The 20,647-nt window shown below is 50.5% G+C and overlaps 1 protein-coding gene across 1 annotated transcript in view; it reads left to right on the top strand.

The window, feature by feature from the left end:
• The first annotated feature begins 546 nt into the window (after nt 1-546).
• The window catches only part of ercc2 (excision repair cross-complementation group 2), a 51,781-nt gene continuing 31,680 nt past the window's right edge, over nt 547-20,647 (top strand). The window contains exons 1-7 of the mRNA XM_085973179.1: nt 547-605; nt 7,004-7,066; nt 7,940-8,053; nt 9,535-9,651; nt 15,927-16,043; nt 16,771-16,894; nt 17,346-17,442. Coding sequence (XP_085829305.1) covers nt 7,004-7,066; nt 7,940-8,053; nt 9,535-9,651; nt 15,927-16,043; nt 16,771-16,894; nt 17,346-17,442 — 632 coding nt within the window. The 5' untranslated portion in view covers nt 547-605. The remainder of the gene's footprint in view (nt 606-7,003; nt 7,067-7,939; nt 8,054-9,534; nt 9,652-15,926; nt 16,044-16,770; nt 16,895-17,345; nt 17,443-20,647) is intronic.

Here is a 20,647-nt window from a genome sequence, read left to right as displayed (position 1 = left end):
CTCTCTCTCTCCCTGTCTCTCTCTCTCTCCCTGTCTCTCTCTCTCTCTCCCTGTCTCTCTCTCTCTCCCTGTCTCTCTCAGTTCAGTTCAAATGCTTTATTGGCATGAAAGTTTACAGAGAACCATATTGCCAAAGCTTACATAGCAAAAAGGTACAGTTTTCCAACATTCTGTAGGTGTCAATCGATTTGACATTTGTTGGGTACATACAATATTACTTTTGAACAATATTAATTTTAAACAGTCTTTCTACTTCATTTGGTACGTTCAATATTAATTTTAAACAGTCTTACTTTTAAACAGTCCTCAGGTTGTGACATGTTGTTACATATTTGGCCCCAAGGTATGGTCTGTCTCCTTCTCCTAGGACTAATCTCAATTTTGACAGATCATCCAATTCCTTGAAATCTGGGGTTGTTTGGCTTAGCTTGTTGAATAATATGTTTCTTGATGTGTTGAATTTTTCGCATTTTAGGAGGAAATGCATTTCTGTTTCAACCTCGCCAGCCAGACATTGATCGCATATTCTATTCTCTCTAGGCTGCCAGGATTTCTTGTATCTGCCTTTTTCAATTTCCAGTTGGTGGTCGCTTAGTCTGTACCTGGTGAGGGTCTGTCTCTGTTTTGTGTCTCTGATGGTCGTGAGGTAGTCTGCCAGTTTATATTCTCTTTTTAGGGCCCGGTAACATTCTAATCTGCTTTGGCTTTCGGTTATTTTGTTCCAATGTTCCAGGTAGGTTTCTTTGCATTTTTTAATGATTTGGTTCACTCGGATTGGTGTTTGGACGGCTGTGTTGGTCTGGGGCTGGTCAGGGTCCGGCTGAGTACTTAGTTTCAGTAGCAGCTGACTCAGGGGACTCTTTTCTGGGTTTAGCTCTTGGGTCTGAAAGGCTTTGAAATGAAGGGTGTCTGGGGAGCTAGATTTGAGGTGATTTAGGAAGTTTAGTGCTCGTTTTTGGATGTTTATTATCAGTGGGTATCTGCCTAGTTCGGCTCTGCATGCATTTGTTGGCGTTTTCCTTTGGGTGCGAAGGATGCTTCGGCAGAATTCTGCATGTAGGGCTTCTATTGTGTGTTTTTCCCATTTAGTGTAGCTTTGGTGATTTAGCGGGCCCCATACTTCACTACCGTACAGTGCAATGGGCAGGATTATGCTGTCAAATATTTTGAGCCAGATTTTGATTGGGATTTGGATGTTGTAGAATTTTCTTTTTATTGCATATAGGGCTCTTCGGGCTTTTTCTTTTAGTGCATTCACTGCTATGCTGAAGCTCCCTGATGCTGTAATAGTTAGACCAAGGTAGGTGTAGCTCATAGTGTGTCCTATAGTGGTATCACTGAGGGTAAACTGGTATTTGTTTTCCTGACATCTGGGTCTTTTCTGAAAAATCATGATGTTGGTTTTCTTTAGATTTACTGTTAGAGCCCAATTTTGGCAGTATTTGTCGAGTAGGTCTAGTTGTTGCTGTAATCCCTGTTCTGTGGGAGACAGCAGAACCAGGTCGTCCGCATAGAACAGGGACTTCACTTCTCCATCCAGGAGACGGAGACCTGGTGACTCGCTTTGCTCCAGCATGTCTGCTCATTCATTTATGTATATGTTGAACAGGGTCGGGCTCAAATTGCAGCCCTGCCGGACGCCTCTGCTCTGGGTGAAGAAATCGGTGCGTTTGTCTCCAATTTTGACCCCGCATTTGTTTTTCAGATACATTGATTTAATAAGGTCATAGACTTTGCCCCCTATTCCACACTGAAGAAGTTTATAATAGAGCCCTTCGTGCCAGATAGAGTCAAAGGCTTTCTTGAAGTCGATGAAACAGGCGAATATTTTCCCATTTTTTGTTTGGTGTTTATGTTTTTCAATGAGGGTGTGAAGGGTATAGATATGGTCGGTGGTGCGGTGTTTTGGAAGAAAGCCTATTTGATTTTTTCTAAGGATATTATGTTTGTTAACAAAATCCAGTAATCTACTATTTAGAATACTGCAGAATAACTTCCCTAGACAACTGTTGACACAGATGCCGCGGTAGTTATTTGGGTCTGATTTGTTTCCACTTTTATATATGGGGGAGATTAGTCCTTGGCACCAGATATCGGGAAAACAGCCTGAGCGTAATATGATGTTGAATAGTTTGAGTATCGCACCCTGCATCTCCATATTGCTGAACTTTAGCATTTCATTTTTGATGTTGTCTGGGCCACAGGCTTTCTTTAGGTGGAGAGATTTTGTTTTTGTGGCCAGTTCTTTCCATGTGATTGGGGAGTCTAGAGGGTTTTGGTTGTCTTTAATTGTTGCTTCTAATGTGTGGAGTTTTTCTGTGACCTGATGTTGACTTGGGTTTGTTTTGTTTATTGGGATGTCTTTGTAGAGGTTTTCAAAATGTGTTCTCCAGATGTCGCCATCTTGGATTGGTCATGCTTGCAATTGTGTTGTACTCAGGTTATTCCACATTTCCCAGAATTGTTTTGGATTGGTGGAGTTTTCAATTTCTTCGAGTATTTTGTGGGTATAGTTTTGTGTTTTGTTCCTAATGGTGTGTTTATATCTTTTGAGGGTTTCATTGTATCTAGTACGTAGGTCCGGATTGTTTGGTTGCCGATGCTTTTGGTTTGATATTTTTCTCAGGTCTTTTCTGGCATTTTTGCATTCGTGGTCAAACCATTTCATATTTTTATTTTGTCTTTTGTGACGCTTCCTCTTCTGTTTCACAAGGTCGGCTTTTACAGCTGCCTCATGGAAGATCATATTTATATCCTCTATGGCCATGTTTACACCATCTCTGGTGATCTCGTATGGGTTTTCTTTAAATTTTGATATTTTACTTGTGAGATCAGGTGACTTTAGTGCTGTGATGAATTTTTCTCCACTGTCTGGGGCCCATCTGTATGTCTGGTTTATTTTATGTAGCTTACTGGGTTCCTTTTTTGTGTCTGTAGTTTGGGCAGAAAGTTTAAGGTACACATTTATTTGGTTATGGTCTGAGAGGGGGGATTGCTGCCTGACAGTGAATGCGTTGATATCGCAGGGGTCCAGGTCAGTGATTGTATAGTCCACCACACTAGACCCAAGAGTTGAGGAGTATGTGAGTCTCCCTAGGGAGTCCCCTCTGAACCTACCGTTAACTATGTACAGGCCTAAGGCTCGGCAGAGTTGCACTACCTCCCTACCGCTTTTATTTATTTCACGATCAAGGTTGTTCCGATTTGCGATGGCTGGTGTGACATCTAAAGGGGTCTGGCCAAACACATGGTTGTTTCCCTGTGGGTCTATGAAGTCAGGTTCACAACCGGTCCTTGCATTTAGGTCCCCACATATTATCACCTTTCCTTGGGCCTGGAAATGGCTGATTTCCATGTGGAGAGTATCAAATAACTCCTCTTCGAAATATGGCGATTCTATTGGAGGTATTTAGATCGCACATAAGTAAACATCTTTTTTTGCTATTCCTATATTTTTATCTAGTTTTAGCCATACGTGTGATTTTCCCTGTTTTACCGGTGAGATGTGTTTGTCCAGTTCTCCCTTATACCACACCAATATTCCCCCGGAGGTTCTGCCCTTGCGTGTTTTAGTGTTCTTTACTGAGGGCACAATGATTTCATGGTACATTGGAGGACAGTGGGTCGGCACGTCCTTTTGGCACCATGTTTCTGTTAACACAATTATATCAATGTCTTTTATAGCTTTTAGGAATTCAGGGTCTGCACTCTTCATCCCAAAAGTTGAGGAGCGGAGGCCCTGGATATTCCAGCAGCTTATGTGGAAAGAACGCATTTATATAGTTCAATAAAACGAAATAAAATGGACCTATTTTGTGGGATGAGTGTGGAAACACTATTTTCTATAATGCTAAATGATGATTTAGTATAAATTTCATGAGGCATGCACATATATCTATCTAATAATAGTAATAATACTGATAAGATAACAATAATGATAATGATAAATAACAATATTAATAATTTCTCCGGCTTTCTATCAGGCTGTTCAGCATCGTCATGATCTTTCTCAGTTCTTGGTCTACAGTCTGTGGTCTAGAGGGGGGTCTTGGGTCAGGTATAAAAGCACGGTTCTGTTGTTGGTTTTGTAAAGGGGGGTGGGGGACATTGGTGGTCCTGTTTGGGCTCCCAATGGTAGAGGGGGTGGGAGGGCTGCGTCTTTTGGCAGTGTTTATGAGGTTTCTTGCGAAGACCCACATCCGCTGTTTGAGTAGATGTATTTCGTCATAGAGGTCCCTTGTGTTGATGTTTGGATGATGGGCCAGGGAGACGTTGGGGAGGACAGAACATCTCGTGTCGATCTCCCTGTTGGTGTTGTGGATTATATAGGCTGGGGTGTCCTTTCTGGGCAGTAGTGTGGAGATCACGATCCGCGCCTCGGGGAATTCCCTGCTGGCCTTTTCCGCCATCCTGCTCACCGCCCTAGCAGTGCCTTCCTGTAGGGTGCGTAGGTCGTTCGTGCCTGTGTGGATCACAATCCATTTGGGGCTTCCAAGGGATTCTTTGTTCAGGATCTTCATTGCTTGGTCTGTGTTGCTGCACCATTTTTTCAGGACTTGATGGTCTGGGAACAGCCTCTGGGGGTCCAGAAACTTTCCGTTGGAGTCGGTCAGCAGGACCGCCTGAGGGGCTGGTTTTTCAGACTGGGTAACAGTAGTCTGGGTAGGACTCGCCTGGTGGCTGGTTGTTGGCTGGGTTTCTGGGATATGTTGTGTGGCAGGAGCGGGGTTTGGGGCTTTCGGTGTGTCATCGTTTGGGGGGGTATCTGTCGGTTTTTGTGTTCCTGTGTGTGAGGACTGGGTAGCAGTAGTCTGGGCATGACTCGACTGAGGGCTGGTTGGAGCGGGGTTTGTGGCTTTCGGTGTGTCTTCGTGTGGGGTGGCATCCGGCGGGTTCTGTGTCCTTGTGTGTGTTTTTGTGTCCTCAGGTTTTTGGACCTTAAGAGGTTTGTGTTGCCTGCTGAGCCTTTCTACGGTCTCCTTCGTTTTGTTTTGTTGAGTACGGAGTTCTTTGATCTCATTTCTTTGCTCCTCTATGGTCTTTCTCATTTTGTGGATGGTGGACTCGTGTTCCGTTTTTAGCTGTTTGAATTCCTCCTTCAAATTCTTGGCCAGTGTTTCTCTGTATTCGTTGAAATCAAGTTCTAGTTTGGCCAGATTCTCTTTCATCATTTTGTTTTCGTTGAGAGGTGTGGGGGGGGTGGAGATGGACAGGGAGGTGTTTTCCTCTGCTGGTCTCTCTTCTTCTTCCTCCACTTGGCTCTCATCACCCTCTGTTCGACTCTCTTTTGTTTCCTGTCCATTGGTCCTCTTTGTGTCTGCCTTAGTTTTCAACTGGGGGAATTCCTTTTCGAAGGAGTCCAGATGTCTCTCTCTCTCGCTCTGTCTCTCTCTCTCGCTCTGTCTCTCTCTCTCGCTCTGTCTCTCTCTCTCGCTCTGTCTCTCTCTCTCGCTCTGTCTCTCTCTCTCGCTCTGTCTCTCTCTCTCGCTCTGTCTCTCTCTCTCGCTCTGTCTCTCTCTCTCGCTCTGTCTCTCTCTCGCTCTGTCTCTCTCTCGCTCTGTCTCTCTCTCTCGCTCTGTCTCTCTCTCTCGCTCTGTCTCTCTCTCTCGCTCTGTCTCTCTCTCTCGCTCTGTCTCTCTCTCTCGCTCTGTCTCTCTCTCTCGCTCTGTCTCTCTCTCTCGCTCTGTCTCTCTCTCTCGCTCTGTCTCTCTCTCTCGCTCTGTCTCTCTCTCTCGCTCTGTCTCTCTCTCTCGCTCTGTCTCTCTCTCTCGCTCTGTCTCTCTCTCGCTCTGTCTCTCTCTCTCGCTCTGTCTCTCTCTCGCTCTGTCTCTCTCTCTCTCGCTCTCTCTCTCTCGCTCTCTCTCTCTCGCTCTCTCTCTCTCGCTCTCTCTCTCCTCTCTCTCTCTCGCTCTCTCTCTCTCGCTCTGTCTCTCTCGCTCTGTCTCTCTCGCTCTGTCTCTCTCGCTCTGTCTCTCTCGCTCTGTCTCTCTCGCTCTGTCTCTCTCGCTCTCTCTCTCTCGCTCTCTCTCTCTCGCTCTGTCTCTCTCGCTCTGTCTCTCTCGCTCTGTCTCTCTCGCTCTCGCTCTGTCTCTCTCTCTCGCTCTGTCTGTCTCTCTCTCTCGCTCTGTCTCTCTCTCTCGCTCTGTCTCTCTCTCTCGCTCTGTCTCTCTCTCTCGCTCTGTCTCTCTCTCTCGCTCTGTCTCTCTCTCTCGCTCTGTCTCTCTCTCTCGCTCTGTCTCTCGCTCTGTCTCTCTCTCTCTCGCTCTGTCTCTCCCTCTCTCTCGCTCTGTCTCTCCCTCTCTCTCGCTCTGTCTCTCCCTCTCTCTCGCTCTGTCTCTCCCTCTCTCTCGCTCTGTCTCTCTCTCTCTCTCGCTCTGTCTCTCTCTCTCGCTCTGTCTCTCTCTCTCGCTCTGTCTCTCTCTCTCGCTCTGTCTCTCTCTCTCGCTCTGTCTCTCTCTCTCGCTCTGTCTCTCTCTCTCGCTCTGTCTCTCTCTCTCGCTCTGTCTCTCTCTCTCGCTCTGTCTCTCTCTCTCGCTCTGTCTCTCTCTCTCTCGCTCTGTCTCTCTCTCTCTCTCGCTCTGTCTCTCTCTCTCGCTCTGTCTCTCTCTCTCTCGCTCTGTCTCTCTCTCTCTCGCTCTGTCTCTCTCTCTCTCGCTCTGTCTCTCTCTCTCTCGCTCTGTCTCTCTCTCTCTCGCTCTGTCTCTCTCTCTCTCGCTCTGTCTCTCTCTCTCTCTCGCTCTGTCTCTCTCTCTCTCTCTCGCTCTGTCTCTCTCTCTCTCTCGCTCTGTCTCTCTCTCTCTCGCTCTGTCTCTCTCTCTCTCTCGCTCTGTCTCTCTCTCTCGCTCTGTCTCTCTCTCGCTCTCTCGCTCTCTCTCTATCTCCTGTTCGCCCTGTATCCCTTTCTTTACCTGTCTGTCTTTGTGTGTGTGTGTCTGTCTCTCATCCTCTGTCTGTGTCTCTCTATATACACATCTGTCTGACTGTCTGTCCCCTGTCCCTCCAGATGTATCCAGCAGAAGTGACCAAGCTGATCTACTGCTCTCGAACAGTTCCTGAGATCGAGAAGGTACGAGAAATCTGTGAAATCCTTTTATTTTAAACAATACATCATTGAATATTAATCACTGGAAATACAGTGCAGGTCAGTCACTGTCTGAACATTAATGTTTCAATCGGGTTCCTTCAGTGGACCAGCGGCTCCCCCCCACTCTGAGACACTCCCCCCCCCCCCCCCCCCCCCCGACACTATCCAAGGGCGCTGAGGCCAGTTTTTGCATCTCCTGGTGCTGCAACAGTTCAGATCAGTATTTTTTTAAATCGTTAAAAGAATTATTTTTATATGTTACAAATAAAATCATAACTTTCTAAGTACTGAGTGATTGGAGACGGCCAGGGATGGAAATCAAATGACCCGTGGACAATATCTGTGTTGCCAACGCGTGACGATTATTCGTGAGTCCCACACTTTGCAAGGAGTTCATTTAAAAAGTAGGAAATTTACACTGAGTTTTCTCTATATTTAAAATCTGCGAATCAGGAGCCTGGAGTGCGAGTGTTTGCAGCATTTCCAGAAACATGCTGCTGCCCGGCCTGTGGAGCCTTTGAAGTGAGTTGTCACACAGCAGTTCCTGGTCCTTCAGCATCTCCTTAGGGCTGATGTCACTCACAGTGACTGAAGGTTCTAATTGATCCAGCATTCCGTGTGATTCAGGAATCCGAGGAAGAGATTCAGGATTTCTGCTGGAATAGGGAGAGAAGTCAAAACTGCCCAAAGGTTCCTACTTGCCCAAAGAATCTAAACACTGATCTCGCCTGTTACTGGCAAATAAATTACTGCAGTTTTTGAATATTAAATATTCTCTCTCATTTGCTCTCTCCACCCTCTGTCTCTTTGTGTGTGTTCCCTCCCCCTCCCTCTGTCCCTTCGCCTCCCCCTCAGGTAATTGAGGAGCTTCGCAAGCTGTTAGATTACTATGAGAAGCAGTCCGGAGAGAAGATGCAATTCCTGGCTTTGGCACTGAGCTCCAGGAAGAATCTCTGCATCCACCCAGAGGTGAGTTTTGCTAAACAGTGCTCGCTGCAGCACTTGACGGGTTAATCCGCTCTGCACTGGTCTGATTTGGCTCCTTTGCCATGTCAGACAGTGTAACCGTGCCTCTCGTTTAAGCAAAAATATCCACGTCAGTACGAGGAATAAGGAATGTGCAGGTTAGTTAGCTGTGCAGTCGGCTAGACACTTGCTTCTAATCTCTGTGACCTGGGCTTAACTCTGTCCGGACTGGGATAAAAGCCTCTGCCACTCAATCCTACATGGAATATTTTTGGGGCACTCTCGATTCCTTGTGGGCTATAGAAAAGCCCAGCTCCACCTCCAACACTGACATGTCAGTCTCTCTGAGGCCACAGGATGGCTGGAGTGGGATATGCGAAGTGTCACAGTCATGCAGTGGAACTAAGGCAGATTGTTGGGGCAGAGTAGGTGGAGCTTTAAAATTAATTGGCTGATGATACAAAGCTGGGTGGGAATGTAAGTTGTGAGGCGGATGCAAGGAGGCTTCAAGGGAATATAGACAGGCTAAGTGAGTTGACAAGAACATGGCAAATGGAATATAATGTGGCAAAATATGAAGTTATCTACTTTGGTAGGAAAAATAGAAAAGCAGAGTATTTTTTAAATGGTGAGAGATTGGGAAATGTTGGTGTTCAGAGGGACCTGGGTGTCCTTGTACACGAATCACTGAAAGTTAACATGCAGGTACAGCAAGCGATTAGGAAAGCAAATGGTATGTTGGCCTTTATTACAAGAGGATTTGAGTATAAGAGTAAAGACGTCTTACTGCAATTATATAGGGCCCTGGTGAGACCACACCTGGAGTATTGTGCACAGTTTTGGTCTCCTTACCTAAGGAAGGGTATACTTGCCATAGAGGGAGTGCAACAAAGGTTCACCAGACTGGTTCCTGGGATGGGGGGGATTGTCCAATGAGGAGAGATTGAGTAGACTAGGCCTATATTCTCTAGAGTTTAGAAGAATGAGAGGTGATCTCATTGAAACATACAAAATACTTACAGGGCTTGACAGGGTAGATGCAGGGAGGATGTTTCCCCTGGCTGGAGAGTCTAGAACCAGGGGTCACAGTCTCAGAATAAGGGGTCGGCCATTTAGGACTGAGATGAGGAGAAATTTCTTCACTCAGAGGGTGGTGAATCTTTGGAATTCTCTACCCCAGAGGGCTGTGGGGGCTCAGTCGTTGAGTATATTCAAGACAGAGATCGATAGATTTTTGGATATTAAGGGAATCAAGGGATATGGGGATAGTGCAGGAAAGTGGAGATGAGGTCGATGATCAGCCATGATCTTATTGGATGGCGGAGCAGGCTTGAGGGGCCAAATGGCCGACTCCTGCTCCTATTTCTTATGTTCTTATGTTATGAAACACTTTGGGATGTCTTGAGAAAATGCAAGTTTGCTCTGTGTGTTTTATATATGTTGGAATTATTCAGTATTTGTGTTTTTCCTCTTGGTGTTTCCAGGTCAGCGCAGAGCGGTTTGGAAAGGAAGTCGATGGCAAGTGTCGAAGCCTGACTGCATCACACATCAGAATGCAGCACTCCAGTAATCCCACCGTCCCCATCTGCCAATTCTACGAGGTACAGAACAGCAGCTAAGATTTATAAACTTCAAATCAAAACATCTGCCTGGTAGCTGAACAGTCGGGTTCCTTGCTGTTGTTCCTATGATTGCAGGCTTGGTTTACTCAGTGAGAGCATTCCAGCTCAGGGCAGACTGTGTCTTCGCTTCTGGGAGCGTGTGTGGCTTAACCTGAGAGATCAGTTCAGGAATGGCTTGAGATTATTCCCATTACACTCTCTACCTACTCCTTGCATCCGCTCTCATCGCACTATCTCCTAGTCGAAGCTCATTCTTTCCCATGATATCAGAACTGGAGAACGCTTCGCCTCCGTTCCCCCCCCTCACTCCCTCCCTCCGTACCTCCCTCCCTCCCCCTTCCTCCCTTCCTCTGTCCCCCCCCTCCCTCCCTTTGTCCCCCCTCCCTCCCTTTGTCCCCCCTTCCTCCCTCCCTCCCCTCCTCACCCAAACCCTTTGTAATGCGTGAGTGCGATTGGCCCTGTGACGCGTGTGCACGATTGGCCCTGTAACGCGTGTGCGATTGGCCCTGTAACGCGTGTGTGCGATTGGCCCTGTGACGCGTGCGCACGATTGGCCCTATGACGCGTGTGCGCGATTGGCCCTGTAACGCGTGTGCGCGATTGGCCCTGTAACGCGTGTGTGCGATTGGCCCTGTAACGCGTGTGCGCGATTGGCCCTGTAACGCGTGTGTGCGATTGGCCCTGTAACGCGTGTGCGCGATTGGCCCTGTAACGCGTGTGCGCGATTGGCCCTGTAACGCGTGTGCGCGATTGGCCCTGTAACGCGTGTGCGCGATTGGCCCTGTAACGCGTGTGCGCGATTGGCCCTGTAACGCGTGTGCGCGATTGGCCCTGTAACGCGTGTGCGCGATTGGCCCTGTAACGCGTGTGCGCGATTGGCCCTGTAACGCGTGTGCGCGATTGGCCCTGTAACGCGTGTGCGCGATTGGCCCTGTAACGCGTGTGCGCGATTGGCCCTGTAACGCGTGTGTGCGATTGGCCCTGTAATACGTGTGTGCGATTGGCCCTGTAATGCGTGTGTGCGATTGGCCCTGTAACGCGTGTGTGCGATTGGCCCTGTAATGCGTGTGTGCGATTGGCCCTGTAACGCGTGTGTGCGATTGGCCCTGTAACGCGTGTGTGCGATTGGCCCTGTAACGCGTGTGTGCGATTGGCCCTGTAATGCGTGTGTGCGATTGGCCCTGTAATGCGTGTGTGCGATTGGCCCTGTAACGCGTGTGTGCGATTGGCCCTGTAATGCGTGTGTGCGATTGGCCCTGTAATGCGTGTGTGCGATTGGCCCTGTAATGCGTGTGTGCGATTGGCCCTGTAACGCGTGTGTGCGATTGGCCCTGTAACGCGTGTGTGCGATTGGCCCTGTAACGCGTGTGTGCGATTGGCCCTGTAATGCGTGTGCGCGATTGGCCCTGTAACGCGTGTGCGCGATTGGCCCTGTAACGCGTGTGTGCGATTGGCCCTGTAACGCGTGTGTGCGATTGGCCCTGTAACGCGTGTGTGCGATTGGCCCTGTAACGCGTGTGTGCGATTGGCCCTGTAACGCGTGTGTGCGATTGGCCCTGTAACGCGTGTGTGCGATTGGCCCTGTAACGCGTGTGTGCGATTGGCCCTGTAACGCGTGTGTGCGATTGGCCCTGTAACGCGTGGGTGCGATTGGCCCTGTAACGCGTGGGTGCGATTGGCCCTGTAACGCGTGTGCGCGATTGGCCCTGTAACGCGTGTGCGCGATTGGCCCTGTAACGCGTGTGTGCGATTGGCCCTGTAACGCTTGTGTGCGATTGGCCCTGTAATGCGTGTGTGCGATTGGCCCTGTAACGCGTGTGTGCGATTGGCCCTGTAACGCGCGTGTGCGATTGGCCCTGTAACGCGTGTGTGCGATTGGCCCTGTAACGCGTGTGTGCGATTGGCCCTGTAACGCGTGTGCGCGATTGGCCCTGTAACGCGTGTGTGCGATTGGCCCTGTAACGCGTGTGTGCGATTGGCCCTGTAACGCGTGTGTGCGATTGGCCCTGTAACGCGTGTGTGCGATTGGCCCTGTAACGCGTGTGCGATTGGCCCTGTAATGCGTGTGTGCGATTGGCCCTGTAACGCGTGTGTGCGATTGGCCCTGTAATGCGTGTGTGCGATTGGCCCTGTAATGCGTGTGTGCGATTGGCCCTGTAACGCGTGTGTGCGATTGGCCCTGTAACGCGTGTGTGCGATTGGCCCTGTAATGCGTGTGTGCGATTGGCCCTGTAACGCGTGTGTGCGATTGGCCCTGTAACGCGTGTGTGCGATTGGCCCTGTAACGCGTGTGTGCGATTGGCCCTGTAACGCGTGTGTGCGATTGGCCCTGTAACGCGTGTGTGCGATTGGCCCTGTAACGCGTGTGTGCGATTGGCCCTGTAACGCGTGTGTGCGATTGGCCCTGTAATGCGTGTGTGCGATTGGCCCTGTAACGTGTGTGTGCGATTGGCCCTGTAATGCGTGTGTGCGATTGGCCCTGTAACGTGTGTGTGCGATTGGCCCTGTAACGCGTGTGTGCGATTGGCCCTGTAACGCGTGTGTGCGATTGGCCCTGTAACGCGTGTGTGCGATTGGCCCTGTAACGCGTGTGTGCGATTGGCCCTGTAACGCGTGTGTGCGATTGGCCCTGTAACGCGTGTGTGCGATTGGCCCTGTAACGCGTGTGCGCGATTGGCCCTGTAACGCGTGTGTGCGATTGGCCCTGTAATGCTTGTGTGCGATTGGCCCTGTAATGCGTGTGTGCGATTGGCCCTGTAACGCGTGTGTGCGATTGGCCCTGTAACGCGCGTGTGCGATTGGCCCTGTAACGCGTGTGTGCGATTGGCCCTGTAACGCGTGTGTGCGATTGGCCCTGTAACGCGTGTGCGCGATTGGCCCTGTAACGCGTGTGCGCGATTGGCCCTGTAACGCGTGTGCGCGATTGGCCCTGTAATGCGTGTGCGCGATTGGCCCTGTAATGCGTGTGTGCGATTGGCCCTGTAACGCGTGTGTGCGATTGGCCCTGTAACGCGTGTGTGCGATTGGCCCTGTAACGCGTGTGTGCGATTGGCCCTGTAATGCGTGTGTGCGATTGGCCCTGTAACGCGTGTGTGCGATTGGCCCTGTAATGCGTGTGTGCGATTGGCCCTGTAATGCGTGTGTGCGATTGGCCCTGTAACGCGTGTGTGCGATTGGCCCTGTAATGCGTGTGTGCGATTGGCCCTGTAATGCGTGTGTGCGATTGGCCCTGTAACGCGTGTGTGCGATTGGCCCTGTAACGCGTGTGTGCGATTGGCCCTGTAATGCGTGTGTGCGATTGGCCCTGTAACGCGTGTGTGCGATTGGCCCTGTAACGCGTGTGTGCGATTGGCCCTGTAACGCGTGTGTGCGATTGGCCCTGTAATGCGTGTGTGCGATTGGCCCTGTAACGTGTGTGTGCGATTGGCCCTGTAATGCGTGTGTGCGATTGGCCCTGTAACGTGTGTGTGCGATTGGCCCTGTAACGCGTGTGTGCGATTGGCCCTGTAACGCGTGTGTGCGATTGGCCCTGTAACGCGTGTGTGCGATTGGCCCTGTAACGCGTGTGTGCGATTGGCCCTGTAACGCGTGTGTGCGATTGGCCCTGTAACGCGTGTGTGCGATTGGCCCTGTAACGCGTGTGTGCGATTGGCCCTGTAACGCGTGTGTGCGATTGGCCCTGTAACGCGTGTGTGCGATTGGCCCTGTAACGCGTGTGCGATTGGCCCTGTAACGCGTGTGTGCGATTGGCCCTGTAACGCGTGTGTGCGATTGGCCCTGTAACGCGTGTGTGCGATTGGCCCTGTAACGCGTGTGTGCGATTGGCCCTGTAACGCGTGTGTGCGATTGGCCCTGTAACGCGTGTGTGCGATTGGCCCTGTAATGCGTGTGTGCGATTGGCCCTGTAACGCGTGTGTGCGATTGGCCCTGTAATGCGTGTGTGCGATTGGCCCTGTAATGCGTGTGTGCGATTGGCCCTGTAACGCGTGTGTGCGATTGGCCCTGTAATGCGTGTGTGCGATTGGCCCTGTAACGCGTGTGTGCGATTGGCCCTGTAATGCGTGTGTGCGATTGGCCCTGTAACGCGTGTGTGCGATTGGCCCTGTAACGCGTGTGTGCGATTGGCCCTGTAACGCGTGTGCGCGATTGGCCCTGTAACGCGTGTGCGCGATTGGCCCTGTAACGTGTGTGTGCGATTGGCCCTGTAACGCGTGTGTGCGATTGGCCCTGTAACGCGTGTGTGCGATTGGCCCTGTAACGCGTGTGTGCGATTGGCCCTGTAACGCGTGTGTGCGATTGGCCCTGTAACGCGTGTGTGCGATTGGCCCTGTAACGCGTGTGTGCGATTGGCCCTGTAACGCGTGTGTGCGATTGGCCCTGTAACGCGTGTGTGCTATTGGCCCTGTAACGCGTGTGTGCGATTGGCCCTGTAACGCGTGTGTGCGATTGGCCCTGTAACGCGTGTGTGCGATTGGCCCTGTAACGCGTGTGTGCGATTGGCCCTGTAACGCGTGTGTGCGATTGGCCCTGTAACGCGTGTGTGCGATTGGCCCTGTAATGTGTGTGTGCGATTGGCCCTGTAACGCGTGTGTGCGATTGGCCCTGTAACGCGTGTGTGCGATTGGCCCTGTAACGCGTGTGTGCGATTGGCCCTGTAATGCGTGTGTGCGATTGGCCCTGTAATGCGTGTGTGCGATTGGCCCTGTAACGCGTGTGTGCGATTGGCCCTGTAACGCGTGTGTGCGATTGGCCCTGTAACGCGTGTGTGCGATTGGCCCTGTAACGCGTGTGTGCGATTGGCCCTGTAACGCGTGTGTGCGATTGGCCCTGTAACGCGTGTGTGCGATTGGCCCTGTAACGCGTGTGTGCGATTGGCCCTGTAACGCGTGTGTGCGATTGGCCCTGTAACGCGTGTGTGCGATTGGCCCTGTAACGCGTGTGTGCGATTGGCCCTGTAACGCGTGTGTGCGATTGGCCCTGTAACGCGTGTGTGCGATTGGCCCTGTAACGCGTGTGTGCGATTGGCCCTGTAACGCGTGTGTGCGATTGGCCCTGTAACGCGTGTGTGCGATTGGCCCTGTAACGCGTGTGTGCGATTGGCCCTGTAACGCGTGTGTGCGATTGGCCCTGTAACGCGTGTGTGCGATTGGCCCTGTAACGCGTGTGTGCGATTGGCCCTGTAACGCGTGTGTGCGATTGGCCCTGTAACGCGCGTGTGCGATTGGCCCTGTAACGCGCGTGTGCGATTGGCCCTGTAACGCGCGTGTGCGATTGGCCCTGTAAGGCGCGTGTGCGATTGGCCCTGTAACGCCTGTGTGCGATTGGCCCTGTAACGCGTGTGTGCGATTGGCCCTGTAACGCGTGTGTGCGATTGGCCCTGTAACGCCTGTGTGCGATTGGCCCTGTAACGCCTGTGTGCGATTGGCCCTGTAACGCGTGTGTGCGATTGGCCCTGTAACGCGTGTGTGCGATTGGCCCTGTAACGCGTGTGTGCGATTGGCCCTGTAACGCGTGTGTGCGATTGGCCCTGTAACGCGTGTGTGCGATTGGCCCTGTAACGCGTGTGTGCGATTGGCCCTGTAACGCGTGTGTACGATTGGCCCTGTAACGCGTGTGCGATTGGCCCTGTAACGCGTGTGTGCGATTGGCCCTGTAACGCGTGTGTGCGATTGGCCCTGTAACGCGTGTGTGCGATTGGCCCTGTAACGCGTGTGTGCGATTGGCCCTGTAACGCGTGTGTGCGATTGGCCCTGTAACGCGTGTGTGCGATTGGCCCTGTAACGCGTGTGTGCGATTGGCCCTGTAACGCGTGTGTGCGATTGGCCCTGTAACGCGTGTGTGCGATTGGCCCTGTAACGCGTGTGTGCGATTGGCCCTGTAACGCGTGTGTGCGATTGGCCCTGTAACGCGTGTGTGCGATTGGCCCTGTAACGCCTGTGTGCGATTGGCCCTGTAACGCGTGTGTGCGATTGGCCCTGTAACGCGTGTGTGCGATTGGCCCTGTAACGCGTGTGTACGATTGGCCCTGTAACGCGTGTGTGCGATTGGCCCTGTAACGCGTGTGTACGATTGGCCCTGTAACGCGTGTGTGCGATTGGCCCTGTAACGCGTGTGTGCGATTGGCCCTGTAACGCGTGTGTGCGATTGGCCCTGTAACGCGTGTGTGCGATTGGCCCTGTAACGCGTGTGTGCGATTGGCCCTGTAACGTGTGTGCGATTGGCCCTGTAACGTGTGTGTGATTTCTTTCTGACAGGAGTTTGATGTCCACGGGAGGCAGCTGCCTTTATCTCCTGGGATTTACAACCTGGATGACCTGAAGGTTTACGGGAGACAGAAGGGGTGGTGTCCCTATTTCCTGGCCCGATATTCCGTAAGTGAATCCCAGCTTCCCGCAGGCGGGTGTCAGAGTTTCCCAGTTTTTCTCTCCCTATTTCTCTTCAGCCTAAAGGCAATGGCTCAGTGTTGCTCCACTGGTCCTGCACCAGTGTTACTGTACCAGTCTCGGGGGAGCTTCATAGCTCAGCCTGATCCTGAGCTCCCTCACGGTCCACACATTCACACTCCCGAGTCCATCTCCATCTTCGTCTCCAAGCCGAACAGACCAGGAATCGCACGTTTCAGCTCCAGTCTCTGCTAAATTCGCTGATTTCACCTGAGCTGGTGGTCGGAACGATGCAATTGGTTGCAGCACATCTTGGTTAAAGAGGTGGGAATAAAATTTACCAACCCTCTCCTGATTGTTATCCATCAATCCCCTACTGGAAGGTGAGTGCGTGGGTGTGCACGCGCGTGAGTGAATGTGTGCGTGAGTGAGTGCGCGGGCATGTGAGTGAGTGAGTGCGCGGGCGTGTGTGTTTGGGGACCTTGGGTCAGGACAGCATCGGACTTAGACATGTTGCCCCCATGGTGGAATAGCTGCCGAGACGCACTATGAACAGTGGCCACTCGGGGCAGTGTTCCAGAGAGCGAGCAGCTCCCTGTGGAACAGTGTCCTAACCAGATGTTGCTGTCTTTAGGATGGGAGAGGAAATATTCCAGGATCACACGTTATTTGAAAGCTCCTACATCACCAGTGCATCTGCTTTGTGATCCATCAGATTCTACATGCGAACATTATCGTGTACAGCTACCACTACTTACTGGACCCCAAGATTGCGGACCTGGTCTCCAAGGAGCTGCCGCGGAGATCGGTGGTGGTGTTTGATGAGGCGCACAATATTGGTACGTTGTATCCTCAGCACAGTATAAAAATATATAGAGTTATAATCATGGTGTGGGGGAATTTATTTATTACTGAATGGAGCCTTTTCTAAATTGCACCCAGTCTCCACATCAAGCACTCCCAGGTCAGGTACGGCACGGGTTAGAGTCGGAATAAAGCTCCCTTTATTTTGCAGCAAACCATGTGCCTCATCCTGGGCCTCTCTGATTAAAGTGGCCCAATTTGAGGCATTTTTGTTCTGTGGATCTGGAGTGAGACTGCACCAGAACTGAAACACAGGAGACCTTCAGCTGACTAGACTGAGCTGGATTCCAGGCCCAGAGGTGGAGAGCCAGTCCACTGATTGGCTCAATCATCTTGGTTTCTGATTCTCTCGTGATTTAAAAAAAAAATTCATATATTTAAAAAGAAAAGCACTTTTGACGTGTTGTTTCTTCAAACGCTTGGCAGACAACGTGTGCATCGACTCGATGAGTGTGAACATCACCCGCCGCATGTTAGACCAATGTCAGAATAACATCGAGACGCTACAAAAGACCATCCAACAGTGAGTGACTAATCCAGCGTTTTCATCAACTTCCTTCTTCATTTTCATCCTGCTGAAGTGACCTGGCATAGAACAGATCAAAAACCAACCAGACTTGGGAGCAGGCTGGACTGGAGAATCAGGAGTGAGGAAAAGATGTTGTCCTTCTCCAAGGCTGCTCGCGGCATTAGACAGATGAGGAACGGCATCGTGTAAACTAGGGAGAATAAACTCTGAGCAGTACCGACCGATTCGCCAGGGCAAGAGGGCACAGGGTCGGGGTGCAGAGGTCACATTTAGGACAGATGTCAAGAAGTCTTGTTTACTCAGTGAGCAGTTATAATGTGAACTAGCTACCACATGGAGTAGTTGTGGCAAATAACAAAGATGCATTTAAGGGGAAGCGCGATAAACACATGAGGGAGAAAGGAATAGAAGAATATTGGGCCAGAAATTCGTGAGCAAATGCGTGAGTACGGTCGGGGTACTCACGCATCTGGCCGTTGGAAATGCCGGCGTTCAGCATGCACAGCGCATGCGGGGAACGCCGGCATTTCCAGTCCTCGGAACGAAGGGGTTCATAGGCACAGCGCGTGCGACTGCACAGGCAGCGCTTGCGCAGTGAACTTCGTCGATTTCATTCATGGATTCAGTGAGGGTAAGTCCTTACAAGTTACACTTGAGAAAAGCAGGTGTAAAGTTGTTCCAAGGCTGCGGAGGAAGATATATTTTATCGTGGAGCTTCTGAAAGGCAATATTTTTGTTTGGGAAAGGGAGGGAAGTTATTTTAAGAAATTTTAAGTAAGTTTTAAAGTTTAAAAAAAAAAATTTTAAATGCGTTTTCAGAACGGTAGGTAGCAGGAGCAATTGTGGCTGTGTGAATGGAATGTGAAAATGAGTGTTCTAAAATGAGTAATGTAACATTTCCAGCACTTTTAAGAAAGAAACTTTTCATCAGTAATAAGTAATTATGTATGTATGTCTGCATATATTCCTTTACATATATGTATGTATGTTTTATATTCCTTTACTTATGTGTATGAATATGTTTTTAATTATGATTTTCCAATAAGTTACTTTCTCTGAAAGTCATAATTAAATAATACATTCATACACATAAGTAAAGGAATATATACATAACACGCAAAGGAATATATACAGACATACATACTTTCAGAAGCTCCACGATAAGAAATATCTTCCTCCGCAGCCTCTGGAGCAACTGTACCCATGCTTTTTTCATGTGTAAGTCTTGACCTCACTGAAAGCATGAATGAAAGCGGCGAATTTTACTGCGCACGCGTTCTGCCTCTGAACCCCTTCGTTCAGAGGACAGGAAATGCCGGTTTTCCCCGCATGCGCTGTGCATGCTGAAAACCGGCATTTCCTCCGGCCAGACGCGTAAGTACCCCGACCGTACTCGCGCATTTGGAAGGGAATTACTGGGCCAACATTTTACATGTAAATAAAATGAAAAATTTAACAATTGCACGATTTGCCCCCTCGCATCTGCGACTGAGGGTCCAAGGAGGTGCATTGCGCAAGAGGTCATCGTCGTATGTATCCTCACACTGTTCCCTTTCGGGAACTGTATGAAGTGGTGGAAGGATTTATGGCCGTGATTAACGCTCATTCCGTGACCGTAACCATCTTTGAACCAGCCATTAGGGTGGTTAGTCCTATGGCGTGAGGGTTTTACGGGCTCCCACAACCCATCTGAGGGGGGGGGGGCCACCCACACCCACGGACGCAAGTATCCTGCTGGATGTCCACCCAGAATTTATAGTTGGAGCTCAGACTCCACTTGCCGGGACTGTCTGGAGTGGGGTTCGAAACCCTACTCCTTCTGGCCCAGCGGCGGGGATGCTTACTGCTACGCAAAAGGCCCACTCCGCACAAAAGGTGACACCCATACGTTTCCTGCGCCTTTTCCCTCCCCGTGACTGGAGCCCTATGCTGCCACTTGAAAGACCAAGCTATTATCTGCCCTTTTTGCGGCGCCTTTGACTTCTCATTACCAATGATGAGCAGGCGCTGCGCCTCCACCTCCTTGAGGAGATTGCTGAGGTCATCATCAGTTCAATTGTGGGTTCTTTTAATGTCGTGAATTGTGCTCATTCCAGCCATTTCACGTTGCTAATCGGATTGGGCCTTTGGCATAGCGGTAGGATCCCCGCCGCTGGGCCAGATCAGGGTAGGGTTTCGAACCCCGCTCCAGACAGTCCCGGCAAGTGGAGTCGGAGCTCCGGCTCCAAATTCTGGGTTGACATCCAGTGGGATATTTGCGTCCGTGGGTGTGGGTGGCCCCCCCTCCTTGTATAGCTTGTGGGAGCCCGTAAAACCCTCTCGCCATAGGACTCACCGCCCTAATGGCTGGTTCAAAGATGGTTACAGTCACGGAATGAGCGTTAATCATGGCCATAAATCCTTCCACCACTTCATACAGTTCCCCAAAGGGAACAGTGTGCAGACACGTATGACGACGACATTGCTAAATAAATAAATGGAATTAAAAAAATTCTTTTAGGGCTTTTAAAAGTCTTTAAATTGCTTTAATTCTGTTTAAAACTACTTCAGATTCTTCAAAATAATGTAAACATTTTTAAAAGTTTATAAAAGTTACCAAAATCTTCAAAAAACTTCCAAAAACCTATTTAAACTGCTGCTTTGCATGTAAAAATGCTTAGCAGCTTGACAGAAACATTGGGGGCGTGTCCTGTGAAACTGAGACCTCAAGGGGCGTGTCTCAGTTGCACTGCGCGCTCCAGGCTTCGCGCTGGCTGCACTCCTGGGCGGCGTGACGTCATACGCTGCCCGGGATTCTTCTTTTTGAAACACGAATTCCAGGCGTCCCTGGAGGTGATCGGCAGGCACGTCGGGTAAGTGCATATACGGGGCTTGCACGCGCGGCAAGCCCCATTCACGAATTTCTGGCCCATTATGATCGGGTGAGATGAAGTAGGGTGGGAGGAGGCTCGTGTGGAGCATAAACCCCGACATGGACCAGTGGGGCCGAATGGCCTGTTTCTGATATGTAATTTTATGTCATTCTGGACCAGTGATTCTTAAGATCGCCTTGCAACCCAATGCCCTCACCAATAGGGTGATTATAGATGGGTAAATAATGGTGCTTTCAGTCAGTCAGACACCAGCAGTACCCTTCCAATTACTTGGGCTCTTACTAACCCTCGGCTAAGTCCTGCAAGCCGAGTTGGAGTAAGGTGTG

Source organism: Somniosus microcephalus, chromosome 34 (assembly GCF_052327205.1).
Source record: "Somniosus microcephalus isolate GS21.2 chromosome 34, FLI_Smic_1.0, whole genome shotgun sequence".
NCBI lineage: Eukaryota > Metazoa > Chordata > Chondrichthyes > Squaliformes > Somniosidae > Somniosus > Somniosus microcephalus.
Note: the sequence above shows the minus strand (reverse complement) of the source record. Positions and strands in the feature narration are given on the sequence as shown.